Source organism: Dama dama, chromosome 27 (genome assembly GCF_033118175.1).
Source record: "Dama dama isolate Ldn47 chromosome 27, ASM3311817v1, whole genome shotgun sequence".
In the NCBI taxonomy this organism is placed as follows: Eukaryota; Metazoa; Chordata; class Mammalia; order Artiodactyla; family Cervidae; genus Dama; species Dama dama.
In genome coordinates, this window is record NC_083707.1 from 60,140,300 (window position 1) to 60,156,566 (window position 16,267).

General features: G+C 43.0%; 1 protein-coding gene across 4 annotated transcripts in view; it reads right to left on the bottom strand.

Annotated features, from left to right (window-relative positions):
- PIGN (phosphatidylinositol glycan anchor biosynthesis class N) overlaps positions 1 to 16,267 on the bottom strand; it is a 105,650-nt gene that overhangs the window by 17,939 nt on the left and 71,444 nt on the right. For 3 of the 4 annotated variants that reach the window (XM_061131093.1, XM_061131090.1, XM_061131091.1), the window contains 5 exons: positions 14,117 to 14,172; positions 13,473 to 13,548; positions 11,649 to 11,722; positions 6,681 to 6,723; positions 3,989 to 4,041 (listed from right to left, as the gene is read on the bottom strand). In XM_061131093.1, coding sequence (XP_060987076.1) covers positions 3,989 to 4,041; positions 6,681 to 6,723; positions 11,649 to 11,722; positions 13,473 to 13,548; positions 14,117 to 14,172 — 302 coding nt within the window. Of the gene's footprint in view, positions 1 to 1,122; positions 2,378 to 3,988; positions 4,042 to 6,680; positions 6,724 to 11,648; positions 11,723 to 13,472; positions 13,549 to 14,116; positions 14,173 to 16,267 lie in introns of those variants that run through there. The other variant, XM_061131092.1, reaches the window with a different exon arrangement.

The following is a 16,267-nucleotide window of genomic DNA, read 5'->3' on the forward strand; positions in this document are numbered from 1 at the left end:
TTAAGAGAGAGGTTGAGACTGAGAACTACCTCCTGACCTCCCATTTCACTTACGCCTTCTCCCTTCCTTTTTATGAGTCATACATGCAGTACTAAAAAAGCAAAATAATGGAGAAAGACTTACAATGAAAAGCGACACCCCTCGTTCCTTCTTACTCGCTCCTTAGGCAACTACTCTAGCCCTCCTGGTCTAGACCTGCTGGTGTTGCCCCGTGATGTGGGTCGGGGTCTCAATGCCGCTCTACTGATGCGTCAGTTTAAAACATTACTTATTGAGTTCCTGCTAGGAGAGAGGGAGGATGTGGTTGACTTATACCAGACCCTACTCATGTCAATTTTAGGCAACTATTTTAGTTCTGTTTTTCCTTATGAATCAACTTTGAGGTATAATTTATATATAAGAAAATGAAACTGTTTTAAGTATCCAGTTAAATGCACACTGACAAATGATTCACCCATGCATCTGTCAGCACAGTCAAGACACGGAACACTTCCATCACTCCAGAAGTTTCCACATTCCCATTTACAGTCATGCTCACCATAATTCCCAGGCCCAGACAACCACTGATCAGCTTTCTCTGACTGTAGACTAATTCCATCTGTCCTAGAATTTTACGTAAATGGAATAATACAATTGGTACTCTTAATGCACCAGCTTTCTTTCACTCATTAAAAATATCTGAAATTCATCCATGTAGTTGAGTTCATCAGTCATTCATTTCTTTTTATTAATAAGAAGCTTTCTATTTTATGCATATAGCATAATTTACCATTCAAGTGCTGAAAAACATCTGGGTGGTTTCCAGATTTTGATTATTAATAAAGAAACTGTTTGTCACTCAGTCGTGTCTGACTCTTTGCAACCCCATGAACTATGTGGCCCACCAAGCTCCTCTGTTCCTGGAATTCTCCAGGCAAGAATACTGAAGTTGGCTGCCATGCCCTTCTTGAGGGGATCTTCCTGACCCAAGGATCAAAGTAGGGTCTCCTGCATTGCAGGCAGATTCTTTACCATCTGAGCCACAAAGCTACTATGAAAATTCCCATACAAGTCTTTCTGTGGACCTACTTTTCCCTTCTCTTGGGTAGATGGCTAGGAACAGAATTGCCGTACAATTCAAAATATCAATCAGAGGGTGGCGTTTATTCAGGTTTATTTTTTTTTAGGTTTTTAAGACAGTCTGGTTTTCTTCTAAGTCTAACTCCCAAAGAGGACAGTTGCCAGTAAGTTGTGGGTGTGTAATAAAAATTGCTAGGTCATATTTTGGGACGAGGAGGAGAGGGGCCTGTCTCTGCCCTTTGGGCCGGGGTGGAAGGGAGCTACAAACGCTAGAGTGGAAGACAGCTTTTCTAAGAGTTAGAAGCACCTGGTCACAGCGATCGCCTCTGTCTCTTTGCAGGGGTCCGCAGGTTTTCCCCGGGAGTGAAATCCTTTCTGCACAGGGATGGGGGAGGAGGGAGAGGACGTGGGGAGACTGCCAGCTCCATCACTGGACACACAGACGGTCAGGTCGCCCCCGGCCCCCGGCCCCCTCCGCATTCCTGCACACTCCGTCACCGTCCGGCGGCGTCTGAGCTGTCAGGGCCCTGCCTTTGGCAGGACTTCTGAGAGAGTCTGGTTGCTGCCTCCTCTCCCGGATTATCCATCTTCCAGGAATCTGTTGAACTTGCATTTGCTGATGATCGTTTTTCTATTCTCTTTCACTTTGGCTGGGTTTGTTATTTTATTGAAGAGTTGGCAGACAGGAGAAAAATTATTATCTTTGGTCTGCAGTCCTCACCCAGAAATCAATGAATTTGATTCAGTGCAGATATCAAGTATTAAATCTTACGACTGAACCGTCCCTGGCCAAGCTCATCAATGACTGCTGTTTAGCCCAATGCATGTCTTCACGTCTCCTCCGACTCGCTCTCTCCGTGACACCTCGCTGACCTTGTTTCCTGAATGTTCTCTGGATCTCAACAGCACTGCTCTCAGCTGGTTTCCTCCAACCTCAAGCTCCCCAAGAGCTCCAGAATGTGCTTCTCATCCCCCGCAACTCACCTGTGCTGCCTGGTTGGTGATCAACAAATATTCGCCTGACTGAATTGAGACCATGGATATTTAAAAATGCTTTGTGTTTTATGCTCGTTATTACTGATAATAACAGTGAAATCTGTACTTTGAAGAAGAAAACCTGCCAAGTAAAGACAAACCTCAAGCTAATCAGAGAAAACCCGATCTTTAGTTTGTGTAACATAAATTCATGATGCTGTGAAGAAATTAACGATGCCCATCTTCACGTGAGAAGTACTTCCTCTTCATTCTTTGGCACTTCCTAAGGGTCAAAGCCAATATAGATTTCTCCCGTCAAAAAACAAGGTGGTGGCTGCCAGGGCTGGTGGAGGTGGAGAAATGAGTTTTTTGCAAGAGAAAACAGTTATGGAGGTGGACGTTAACGACAGCCATCTAACAGCGTGAATGTACTCAGTGCTACTGGAGTCTACACTTAACAAGGGTTAAGATGGTAAACTTTATATTATTACATATGTGCGTGTTGTCGCTTAGTCGGGTCCAACTCCTTGCGACCCCATGGGCTGTAGCCCACCAGGCTCCTCCATCCACGGGATTTCCCAGGCAAGAATGCTGGAGTGGGCTGCCATTTCCTTCTCCAATATTATGCATATCTGGCTACAATTAAAAAAAATATATAAAGTCTCACATGTAAAAACGCTACCTTTCATCAGGATATTTTCCAAACAAAACTCTGATCTGTATCTAAACTTAAATCATGAAGAGGGTAAGGAGAGGCGTGTCAAACACAAGAAACACTCTGAAGGATGAGGAAACAGAGCTGCAGAGTGATATCAGTAACAGCACTTTCCATTCATTGGCGCGTACCTGATGCCAGGCTCTCTGCTAAATGCTTTACACGGGCTAACTCATTCAGAACGACTACAAGAGACAGGAAGATTGGACACGTCCAGTCAGCTCCCGACAGTCTCGCTGTCAGCAGTGAGTGGGAGAAACGGATCAACCCCAGGAGGTCTGGTCCAAAGCCCTGCTGTGACCCACCACGTGCCTGGCCAGTGTGGGGTCAGAGGGTGGCGAGGAGGACGCGTTCAGACTTCCCTAAGCTTCAGGCTTAGGAGGCTAACGAGACAGAATGAACGGCCGCCGGCGCACCTTTATGTGCCCAGCACAGCGGGAAGGAGACCCCCCTAGCAGCTGGCTGCAGAGGGAGGCAGGGTCTGCAAATACCAGGGCGCACGCGCCTGAGCTGCCTCAGAGGGAGGGACAGCAGGGAGGATGTGTGAGCCAGGGCCACGTCCAAGCCTGCACAATTCCTGGTTGAATAAATACTGACTAAAGAAATAAAATTCGCCTATAGAAATGTATTCTATCTCTGACTGCATTTGAAAACAGACTGGCAAAAGAATCAACCTCACTTTCTTCCCCTCAAAGAAAAGAAATTTAACAGACTGTGACCATCCTTGATGTTCAAATCACAAGGAGGAAACAGACTTTTTGTTCAGATTATACTTGAAGTAACAGTGTTACAGGGGTTGCGTGTAAAAATGTTCCCACACTGGAGATTCCAGGAGGTGTATGATGACCGCATGAAATGTAAACTGCAGCAGAAAATTCACACTGCAACCTGAAGAGCTTCACTGTTGTCGAGACAGACTGAGAGATGAGGAGAATGCAGACACCGGAGTGAGCCACCCTGAAAGCCCAGATTCAAGCAGCTGCCCTGCGTGCCTCTCAGACCCCACTTGCCTTCACGGCATCCCAGGGAAACACCTGGTAACGTGCTGACGCAAGAACCGGAGGGACGGGTCTCACCTCTAACAGGCAGAAGTCCCTGCTGCTGGCGATGCCTGCTTGCTTCAAGAATCACACTGAAATCTTCTATACTGAGATACAAGTTACTTCTTTAACTACAGTCCTGATAATTCTATACCATATATAGATATTCAATACTATCCATAGTGAATGTATACTATACCTCGTTCCAATATCAAGCCAGCTGCCATAATCTTTGATCAAGAAGAAAAAATGCTGTAAAACAAAACAAGATACAGCCCCATTAAAAACAAAGGCTATACAGAGTCAGTCTAAAAACAACGTTGTTTTAGGGTTGTATCTTTCAGATTTCCCTCAGAACTGCTATCTGATTGAAATCAATAAGAATATGCCTTTTACTGACGTTTTTGCTTGGACTAAAATGAGCAATAGCCTAAAAGCCAGAAATAGCATCTCTATTTAATCACACAAACACAAAAGTGACATCTGTGAATAACTAGAAAGAAAACCCAGCCAACGTTAATAAAATAACTAAATGATACCAAGGATCGCAGTGAACAGAAGCCATATTGTCTAATCATCAACAGACGTTTCCCAGTAAACATTTATCCTGAAGATAAACTCTTTCAGGAGCCTGATAATCTAGTGACTGATTCGGTCAAATGGTCAAGCGTGTGTGCTAGGTGTGTGTGTGTGTGAGATGGTCAGGCGTGTGTGCTGGGTGTGTGTGTGATGGTCAGGCGTGTGTGCTGGGTGTGTGTGAGATGGTCAGGCGTGTGTGCTGGGTGTGTGTGAGATGGTCAGGCGTGTGTGCCAGGCATGTGTGTGTGAGATGGTCAGGCATGTGTGCCAGGGGTGTGTGTGTGAGATGGCCAGGCATGTATGCTGGGTGTGTGTGAAATGGTCAGGTGTGTATGCTGGGTGTGTGTGTGTGTGAATGGTCAGGCGTGTGTGTGTGTGAGATGGTCAGGCGTGTGTGCTGGGTGTGTGTGTGTGAAATGGTCAGGCATGTGTGCTTGGTGTGTGTGAGATGGTCAGGCGTGTGTGCTGGGTGTGTGTGTGTGTGTGTGAAATGAGTGCAGTCCCTGGAAGCACAGGCCAGGACGGGAGCTCAGAGGAAGGGGGCACACCCCAACGAGGGTGCAGGGGAGGGCTGTCCAACAAGAACTCCAAACGTCTCAGTGAAAAGTAAGAGGTGAAGGGGAGGCTGGGGAGGTCAGAGAAGGAGCGTGTTCTGACAGAGGGGTAACCTGTATGAGCATCAGGAGTCCATGGCCAGGCCGAGTCCAGGAAACAAGGGCAGGGGTGAGGCATGGGCAGGGGTGAGGCATGAGCAGGGCTGAGGCATGAGCAGCGGCTCGCCCGCACACGGCTCTCTGAGCTAAACTCAGCAGTCTGATTCTTCATATAAAATTAACCAGAGCATTTAAACCCTCCTGTTGACACTTCTCTGCTTTCTGCCATCCTGTGTGCACACTCGAAAGCCCACTTGTCCTGACATTATGTGTGGTCCGCGTCAGGGACACATCCAGTCCAATGCAGGATAAAAACGCTCGCCTCTGAGCCAGGTGACGAGAGCTCTGATTTGGGAAGCTGTCCTAACAGCCTTGTCACCTCCAGCACAAGAAGGTGACAGGTGAAGAGGGACCCTTTTCTAAAGAGAGGGCCGGCCCTGGCCGCCAGCTACTGCGGGGCGTTAGCAGGTCCTGCCTGACAGGAGCCTTTTGCCTCGGGGACCTCAGCCACTGGACGGTCTAATCTTGTCATTTACGTTCAGGGCTCCGGGTCGTGTGCCATCAGTTCCACCGCCAAGAGGGCTGGGGATTAAAGACAGCCATGGGAATGTGACTGAGCCCCAGTGAGAGTCTGGCTGTCACGGCTCTGCCGAGCGCTGTCACCGTCAGTGTGAGGGAGCCCAGCTGTCCCCGCTCCATGGGGCAGGCAGCCAGCACTCCACCGCGGGGCCCTGCTGGACTCTGCCCTCAGCACATCTCCCCCCGCCAACCTGCATCTGCTCCTTCCGCTGTGAGGGGCTTCCCTGCTCGCTCAAACGGTAAAGAATCTGCCTGCAGTGCAGAAGACCCACGTTTGATTCCCGGGTCGGGAAGATCCCCTGGAGAAGGGAATGACTACCCACTCTAGTATTCTGGCCTGGAGAATCCCAAAGACAGAGGAGCTTGGTGGGCTACAGTCCATGGGGTTGCAAAGAGTCAGCCACGACTGAGCGACTATCACTTTTCCCTGTAACAAGTCACACCTGTGAATGTTAACAGTCTTCAGTGAATTCTCTGAGTCCATTCAGTGAATGCTCAAACCTGAGGGTAGGGAGGGGAACCTCCTGAACTTGCAGGTGTAAAACAGGGTCTGTCTGTTCACACACGACATATAAGAGGCCCAGCTACCTGTCCCCCTCCAGAACTCCTCACTAGAGCTGTGGCCTTGATACCATTATCCCATTTCCTCTTCCCTATTTCCCTTCCTTCTCCTCACTCTTTTTTCCTTTCTTCTTCAATCTGACTAAAAGGTTAAAAATCAACATTTCAAGCAGGAAAATGATATATCACCTAATCTAAAGTTAGCTCTTTATGTTATCTTCCTATGGAAGTTAACACCTAACTTCCTATGGAAGTTAATACAATGCACCATAGAAGACTATGTATAAAATACAGACTCTAATAAATCAAGTTAGATGATTGACACCCTAAGAAGAGCATTCTTACCTCATTGAAAGTTTAAAAAAAAAGAAAGTAATTTATGTGTAACTTACGTCAGCACTTATAACTCAGTGTCTAAAGAGTTCATATACAGAAATGCACTCATATTTCACTTGATTAAATTAACTTGATGTTTAGCTTCTCAATCTTATTTATACTGAATATCCAGTAATGTCTTACCAAAGCCATGATGTCTGATATGCTGATAACCATGAGGAAAAGACTGGAAAAAAATAAATAAAAAACACATGTAACACAGCGGGAACATTTTAAAAGCATACTAAAATCAAAATTAGGATAATCAAATGACCTAACATTCTGGTATTAGTATTTCTGCTCCTGAAAATGCATTTGACAAAAGTTCTTTTCACATTACCATGGACTCCTGTCCCACCGTGATGGGCTGGACTTCAAAATGTTACTTAACATTTTGAATATTTATTTCAAGTATATGAAAGGGACATGAATTATGATTTTTTTAATTAAACCTTTTATTTTAGATAATTACAGATTCACGTGTAGTTGCAGAAATGACACAGAGGGAGCCCATGTGCTCTCTGCCCAGTTTCCCCCACTGGTGAGTCTTTCAAAGCTCTGGGACAAGACCACAACCCGGATACTGCCACCGATGCTGGCAACACACAAAGCGTTTCCATCGTTACAAGGATCCCTTATGATCCTTGTGTTACGCATTTTACTCTGGGTGGTTTTAGCCTTTTACAGTGTTATTTGGTGTTCTTTCTACCAAGTCTAATTTTTCCTGGGCCACATTTTTTATAGTGCTCTAGGGAATCGAAAGGTAGAAGATCGTTAAGTCAGCCTTGTGTCTAAAAGAAATGTCACAATGTGCAGGAATAGCCATTTCCAATTTTATCTTATGCTAGTAACTTCTACCAGTAATTTAGCACGTAAGTTTTCAGTTTCTATGGCATGCTGGTCACTGTGCTTACTGCTGGTAATACATCAGGTGACCAGAGCTTACCATCTAATTCAGGGAGACAAATAATAAATAGAATGTTTGCAATAACAAGAAAAGGTCAGGTGGTGTTAATTGTTAGGAAGAAAAGTGGAATGACTGGGCAAGTATCTATGAGGAGGAGACATTTAAGCAGAGCCCTGGACGCGCGGTGGGGACCATGAAATCGGATGAGCAGCAGCACTGCAGGCAGACCGAGCGTGCACCGAACAAGGGCGTGCGGGAACACCACCGAGCGTGTGCCCGAGGGACAGCGAGCGGCCAGCCGGACGAGAGTCGAGCAAAGGGCTGCGGGAAACAAGCACGAGAGGTGCAGGCGGACACAGCGGCGGCTGGGCCGCGGTCAGGGCTGCAGAACTGGTCTCCCCAGGAACCAGGAGCCACTGGGAGATCCAAAGGCTGCACTGTCTGTTGCGTAGATAACAGTTCTCGGAGGACAGAAGTACAAGCAGGGAGGTCAGCTAAGGGACCATGGAAGATGAATGACAATAGTGGGCTGTGGCAGTGATTGAAAGCGTGGACAGAAAGAAGAGATGACACTGCTGACTTTCAGCAAGTGGGAACAGCAATGAGGGATGGGCAGACTTGACCTTCCACAATGGGTTAGGTAAAAAAACAGGAGGAGCAGCTGCTAGAGGTCACCAAGAGGAAAGGGACTCGCTGAGTTCAATGTACACAAATGAAGTTTGAGTGGGTCAGTATAATATTACGGGGGAATGCCAGTGACTTATAAAATAGGTTTAAAGGTCAAAAAAGAAGACATTTATAAAGTCACACTTTGCCTTCTTTGCCTCAGTTCTCTCCCTTTTTATTTAGCTTTTCGCTGTACTAAATAGATTTAAGGGACTAGATCTGATAGACAGAGAGCCTGAAGAACTATGGACAGAGGTTCATGACACTGTACAGGAGACAGGGAGCAAGACCATCCACAAGAAAAAGAAATGAAAAAAAGCAAAATGGCTGTCTGAGGAGGCCTTACAAATAGCTGTGAAAAGAAGAGAAGCTAAAGGCAGAGGAGAAAAGTAAAGATATACCCATCTGAATGCAGAGTTCCAAAGAATAGCAAGGAGACATAAGAAAGCCTTCCTCAGCGATCAATGCAAAGAAACAGAGGAAAACAACAGAATGGGAAAGACTAGAGATCTCTTCAAGAAAATCAGAGATACCAAGGGAACATTTCATGCAAAGATGGGCTCAATAAAGCCAGAAATGGTAGGGACCTAACAGAAGCAGAAGATATTAGGAAGAGTTGGCAAGAATACACAGAAGAACTATACAAAAAAGATCTTCATGGCCCAGATAATTACGATGGCGTGATCACTCACCTAGAGCCAGACATCCTGGAATGTGAAGTCAAGTGGGCCCTTAGGAAGCATCACTATGAACAAAGCTAGTCGAGGTGATGGAATTCCAGTTGAGCTATTTCAAATCCTAAAAGATGATGCTGTGAAAGTGCTGCACTCAATATGCCAGCAAATTATGAAAACTCAGTGGTGGCCACATGACTGGAAAAGGTCAGTTTTCATTCCAGTCCCAAAGAAAGGCAATGCCAAAGAATGCTCAAACTACCATACAAGTGCACTCATCTCACACGCTAGTAAAGTAATGCTCAAAATTCTCCAAGCCAGGCTTCAGCAATACGTGAACCATGAACTTCCAGATGTTCAAGCTGGTTTTAGAAAAGGCACAGGAACCAGAGATCAAATTGCCAACATCTGCTGGGATCACTGAAAAAGTAAGAGAGCTCCAGAAAAACATCTATTTCTGCTTTACTGACTATTCCAAAGCCTTTGACTGTGTGGATCACAACAAACTGTGGAAAATTCTGAAAGAGATGGGAATACCAGACCACCTGACCTGCCTCTTGAGAAACCTGTATGCAGGTCAGGAAGCAACAGTTAGAACTGGACATGGAACAACAGACTGGTTCCAAATACGAAAAGGAATATTTCAAGGCTGTATATTGTCACTCTACTTATTTAACTTATATGCAGAGTACATCATGAGAAACGCTGGGCTGGAGGAAGCACAAGCTAGAATCAAGATTGCCAGGAGAAATATCAATAACCTCAGATATGCAAATGACACCACCCTTATGGCAGAAAGTGAAGAGGAACTGAAAAGCCTCTTGATGAAAGTGAAAGAGGAGAGTGAAAACGTTGGCTTGAAGCTCAGCATTCAGAAAACTAGATCATGGCATCTGGTCCCATCACTTCATGGCAAATAGATGGGGAAACAGTAATTGACTTTATTTTGGGGAGCTCCAAAATCACTGCAGATGGTGATTGCAGCCATGAAATTAAAAGACGCTTACTCCTTGGAAGGAAAGTTATGACCAACCTAGACAGCATATTAAAAAGCAGAGACATTACTTTGCCAACAAAGGTCCATCTAGTCAAGGCTATGGTTTTTCCAATAGTCATGTATGGATGTGAGAGTTGGACTATGAAGAAAGCTGAGCGCCGAAGAACTGATGCTTTTTGAACTGTGGTGTTGGAGAAGACTCTTCAGAGTCCCTTGGACTGCAAGGAGATCTAACCAGTCCATCCTAAAGGAGATCAGTCCTGGGTGTTCATTGGAAGGACTGATGCTGAAGCTGAAACTCCAATACTTTGTTTACCTGATGCAAAGAGCTGACGCATTTGAAAAGACCCTGATGCTGGGAAAGATTGAGGGCAGGAGGAAAAGTGGACGACAGAGGATGAGATGGTTGGATGGCATCACCGACTCAATGGATATGGGTTTGGGTGGACTCCGGGAGTTGGTTGTGAACAGGGAGGCCTGGAGTGCTGCAATTCATGGGGTCGCAAAGAGTCAGATACAACTCAGCGACTGAACTGAACTGAACTGAGTCTCAAGTTAAAATTACCACACTCACACACACACACACACACACATTTTGATGAGTCTTCTATTTCTTGTCCCACATGCGCTGAGCACTTCTTAAAAGAAAGTGAAAGTGAAGTCGCTAAGTGGTTTCTGACTCTTTTCAACCCCATGGACTGTAGTCTACCAGGCTCCTCCGTCCATGGGATTTTCCAGGCAAGAATACTGGAGTGGGTTGCCATTTCCTTCCCCACCAAGCTCTTCTTATTTTGACTTTAATTAAAAGTCCTTCTTAAAAAATTGCATTCACTAACAGAGATGCAGGAAAGCACATGTCTGTCACTTTACTAGATTTTTTTTTTTAATTGCATATAAGTCAGTATTTTCTATGTGGTATTGACAAGGTATAGTGCTTTTAATGTTAAATTCAAGTAAAAATCCTGTAAAAATATACTAAATTAGACTAGAAATAAGATTTCTACTATTTTTAAAACGTGGAAGAAAACCTTTTTTAAAAAAATTATTATGGCATACACATAATAATATGCTACACTCAATTCTAGCTTAACTTCATCAAGAAGAACATGCAAATTTATTCTAATATTCATTATTCTTTCAGTACTGAATATTCCAGTTTAATTAAGAAATAATAAAACTGCTAGGAAACTACATATTTATCTCAAGTTTCTTTCAGAAAGGCTGATCAGTGCTGTGCAGATGAAACAATTTCATTGCTTCTAAAGAGCAAACAGTGGGGCTGACAGTTTCTCCTCCAGAGTCTGTGATTACACATTGACTACTCCACAAAGTCCTAGAAACTCAGAAACAATACTTCCTATTCCATTTGTCAAAAGTGTAGTGATCAAGATTGAGAAACCACATAAATTACGGACGTCTAGAAGCTAATTTCAACCCACATAAAATGACATAATGTTATAACACATTTATCTAATACACATTTATGAAAGAATCCAAAAGAAAACAGAATGATATCACCTAGAGTTGTAGGCACAGCTATATCTACAATGAACAAGTGTTACTAACTACAAGAATTTGAGATTTATATTTTATAGTTTTCTAGGGGGGCTCCTCTCTAGCTGGGACAGCATTCTAATGATATTTTATAGTTGAAAAAGCATATTTTTATGTTAAGGGTTCTAATCAGCTATTTCCTCTAATGACGATACAATTCTGGCTAAAAGGGTGGAACATTTTTTCCCTCATTTTTATAGTAAACAAGCTATGTTTAGTTTATGTTACAGTACCTTAATAGCAATCACAGAAAATACCATCAAATGTTTACTTTCATTTCCTAAAAATGAACAAATTCAAAGCATTCATCTCACCTTTTAGAAGATAACTGAGTAGTTAACTGAACAGCTTCAAAAGCACACATCACAAGAACAAAGGGGATTAAAATCTGTTTGAAAGAAAAACAAATGATGCTGTTGGTGCCTGTAGTATTTGAAGAAATATTTCAATTTCTCAAAATTTATCTGTATTAGTGGAAAGCAAACACTGAAATAAAATCATGATACCAATGACATATAGAATAGTGATGAAATGGATTTAGAAGTCCACATCAACAGCATAGGTAGTAAAGAGATAATAACAAATATTTCAAATAAAGCCTACTCCAAATTTTTGTTCTGCTGAACTCATTATAATTAATGACCATGTTCACATGATCCCAAGAGGGTGTGAAAGGCACACAAGGCCCAAATCAAATTAATCATGAAGCCTGAAGATCTGATTCACAGATCCTTGAACTCATCTGGTTATTTGTCACTACAACTCTATTAACATGATTTAGCCGCTTAACCATTGCTTTCTGTTGTTTTATTTCAACACTAATTTATTCCTGATTATAAAATTCATGCTCTGTTAAAAAAAATGGAGAAAGGTATAATAAAATTTATACTGGTTGAAAAAAATCTATAAGCCAGAAATAACACCATTAATATTTTGAGATACTGTTTTCCAATGACCAGTTAAAAATACACTCACACGATGCTTAAACAAAGAGGGGAGGGAGAAAATATGGAAAAGAGATGATGTTCAAAACTGCATAAGATTCCTGTTCAGGTGAAGGCTACATGAGTGAAACAGAGTTCTAAGAGGACTTTCATTTCCAGCCACAACAGTCAGTAAAAGTGACCAAATACATTTTGTCAGTAAAGCTGACTGAATTAAGCTGGAGATTACAGATCGAGCATTTAATGTAAACTTTAGTTTTTCTTTCTTTTTTTCTTATTTTAATTAAAGGCTCATGATCTTTAATAGACTGAGAAAAAAACTACCACCATCAAGAAAAATGTACATAAAGACTAAAGAAACTATTAATACACATTTCAAAATAACAGAGAATGTGACATGAGAAAATGAGCATATTTTTAACACTTCTTAAAAATCACCTTTGCATTTGTGCAGTAACAAAATAGGATATTAATCCTATTAAGATACACATACTTTCAACAATTATTACTTATGTGATCTGAATAGGAAGCAGTCAGATTTTAGGCAGATATTAGTTTTTGTATTTAAACAAATACATACTAAGTACACAGAATGTGCCAGGCACTATGGTTGAGGGAATAAGACAAGCTTAACGATCCTAGACAGAAAGGGAAAGAATGTGAATTACATTCCACTGGAGAGTCTGAACCCCTGGAAAGCTGATAATTTGTCATTATTTTAGAATCCTCAGGACCCAGCTGGTGCTGATAAGCCTTCAATGACATATTTATTGAATGAATAAATCAATTCTAGGTGCAAGGATTATGAGAAAAGATGATAATGTGTTGGCAGTCTCGTGGGTGAGGAACATGGCTATAGGGGAGCCTTTGATCTTGAGAAGCAAGGCAGTTTTGATCCACCCTTCACTTCCCAGGCTTTAATCACCTTTGATAGGACTTCCTGGGACTAACAGAGATTATCTACTTTTTTGAAGTTAAATGGGCTTAAGACTAAATCAAGGAGATTAACATTATTTTGGAGCAAAGGCTAAAGCGTCCCCCACTCCCATTCAGCAGTGTCTGTGAAGGCGTCTACTTTCCAGCTACTTAACTCTGCCACTTCATAATCTTAATGTCACATATCACATGATCTTCATGGGACAATGAGTTCATAATCTTAATTAATCAGTATCTTAAGAAAAGAAGAAAACCAACCTTCCACATTATCAGGGCTCCCATCTTGAAAGGACTAAACACGGTCAGAAAGCAGTAGACGGAGGAAGGGTCAAAGCTAAGGAATCAACAACAAGAAAAGGGATTTTAGAATTCACATTACTCCAACTTGACTGTCCTTCTGAAAAGGATGTTTAAACTAATTTTCTGAAAGCTCCTCTTACTATAGCACAGGTTTACAGTGTGTCAGGAATTATTACGGGGGCTTCTCTGGTGGCTCAGTGGTGAAGAATCCACCTGCCAACGCAGGAGACACAGGTTTGATCCCTGATCCGGGAAGATCCCACCGGCTATGGAGCAACTGCATGTGCGGTGGAGCTTGGGAGCAGCACTGTGCCCATGAGCCACACCTACCAGAGAGGAGCCCCCGCTCTTCACAACCTGAGAAAGCCCGCGTGCAGCAACAAAGACCCAGCGCAGCCCAAAATGAAGAAAATATTTTCTTAAAAGAATTATTACAAAGTCAGTAAAATGAATGAGATAGACTTGTATGCGCCAATATGTACCAATTTCCAAAATACATCCTTCAGTATAAAAAGCAAGAACAAAATCCCTAATTTGTATATTTTCTGGTTTTATATATATATATATATATACACATACACATAGTTTTTATTTAAAATTACCTGTTAACAGAAGCTATATTTCCAGTTCCAAAAAAGGCTGTCACTAAGAAGAAAACCTAAATAGAGTTAAAGGAAATGCCAAAACAAGCCAGAATCCATAAAAGTTCCTTTTCCTTTAGAGAAGACATATCTATTCTACCATGAGGGTAATTTGCTTTCTCTACTTGTACATTTGGTGGTAAACTGCTGAAAATGAGTGTTCCACCATATTTCCTTGTGAATGCATTTGGGAAGAACCAGGCTGAACAAGCAACGTCCTAAGAACAGCAAGGCCTGGGAGTCACACTCGCTTGTCACTGGTCACCTTGGGAAGGTTACTATTTTCCTCCCCTCTCACATAAGCACTGGATTATTGTTATCTGTAGCTGGCAGCCAAAGATTAAAAAAAGAAGTGACAGACATTTTCAGCTGAAACAGTTTCAGTTTATACATGCTCGCTGGGTCCACTACACATGAGATGTGTCAGGTTCTTCAGGAGGCTCAGGAAGAAATAAGATGCCATGTTTTAAAAGAATTCAATTAGAGGATGAGAAAGTGTTAAACATTTTTGACATTTCTTCAACTTATATTTGTAATAGTGCAGTAATAAAAAGTAGATATTAGTTTTATTGGTGTCTAAGAACTTATTGCTAGTAAAGCATTTAAAACAGAGTTTGGTCCCCTGAAAGTGCTCGATAAATGTTAGTTACTTTATTATTATAGACACATACACAAAAGCGGTACAGAAACAGTGAAGAGGAAGTATGAATCACGACAAATTTCACTGAAGAAGTAGTATTTGAGTTGGTGACTTGAGCCTTAAATATATTCATGGTTCTATGCATTCAACCAATTAACTAACCAACCAATATTTATCACTTAGTATGTCAGAGCAGAGCTAGGCACTAAGAATATCATTATAAATAAAACAGCATAAAGTGCTCATATGGTAACTAAAATTTTGATGACAGGTAGAAGTAGGTAATATTCATTAAAGCTAAACAATGGGAAAATAAGGGTTTTGCTGAAGGATACAGAAACATGAAGCAAGAAATACAGACTGGTGGCATATTAATGAAAAGCCTTGAATTTTATTGTGGAGATGTTGAAGAGTTAGCAAGCATTTTCAGTGAGTGATACAAACAAGAAATACCAACAATAGTGAAATATTTGATCAGGGAGACTAATAATTAGAGGCAGGAAATTCAATTATGAAGCTCTTTTAATAGTCCATATGTTGGGGACAAGGAAAGTCTGAACCAGTGTGGTCAGAGTGGACGTGGAGGAGAGAAGCCGTGGGACCTCGGTCAGGGGGTAGTTAAGCACAACAACAAGTCTGACGGCCTGGGAGGCTGGGAGGGCAGCAACGACACTAAATGAGATGCGGTCAGGCAGAGACTGACTTTGGAGAGGGGTGGGCAGTCGTCAGTCAGTGTGGACGTCTATTTGGTGACGCCCAGCAGGGTGTGGTGGAGCTGGTGGTAAAGAACCCACCTGTCAATGCAGGAGACATGAGACGTGGGTTCGATTCCTGGGCAAGACAGCACGGCAACCCAGTCCAGGATTCTTGCCTGGAGGATCCCATGGACAGAGGAGCCTGGTGGGCTACAGACCACGCGGTCACACAGTCGGACACGACTGAGCGACTTGGCACGCACCCTGGCGGCAGGATGGTAGCCACATGACTCTAGAGGTCAGGGCTGGAGAAGTCGGTCTCAGAGGTGTCTGTACAGAGGTGTCAGTCAAAGCTGTAGGAGAGGCACGTTTAGAGGAGAAGATAAATGACAGAGCTCGGAGGAAAAGCATGCATGGTTCAAGAGCAAAGAAGAGTGAGTTTTCGTGAAGGAGAAGAGAGGTGGTGTAGAATCTGAGAAGAGAACCTGGATCGCGTTCTGGAGGGGACAAAGGAAAAGAAAGAAATCAATTGCGGTGAACACTGTAAGACTAGTCAAGTGAAACCCAACACTGCCATCAGGAAGGGCCTGCAGACCTCGAGAGGACGTCGGCACAGCAAAGACAAGCATTCAGAAGCACCCACCGAGGCGGAGGGGACGGCACATCCATGGGAGGAGACGGCAGCGGGGAGCTAGGCTGTAAACACAAGGCACAGATGAAGGACAGCTCACGGGGAAGCAGGGCTCAGGGGAAGGAGCGTCTTATTAGCATAGGCTC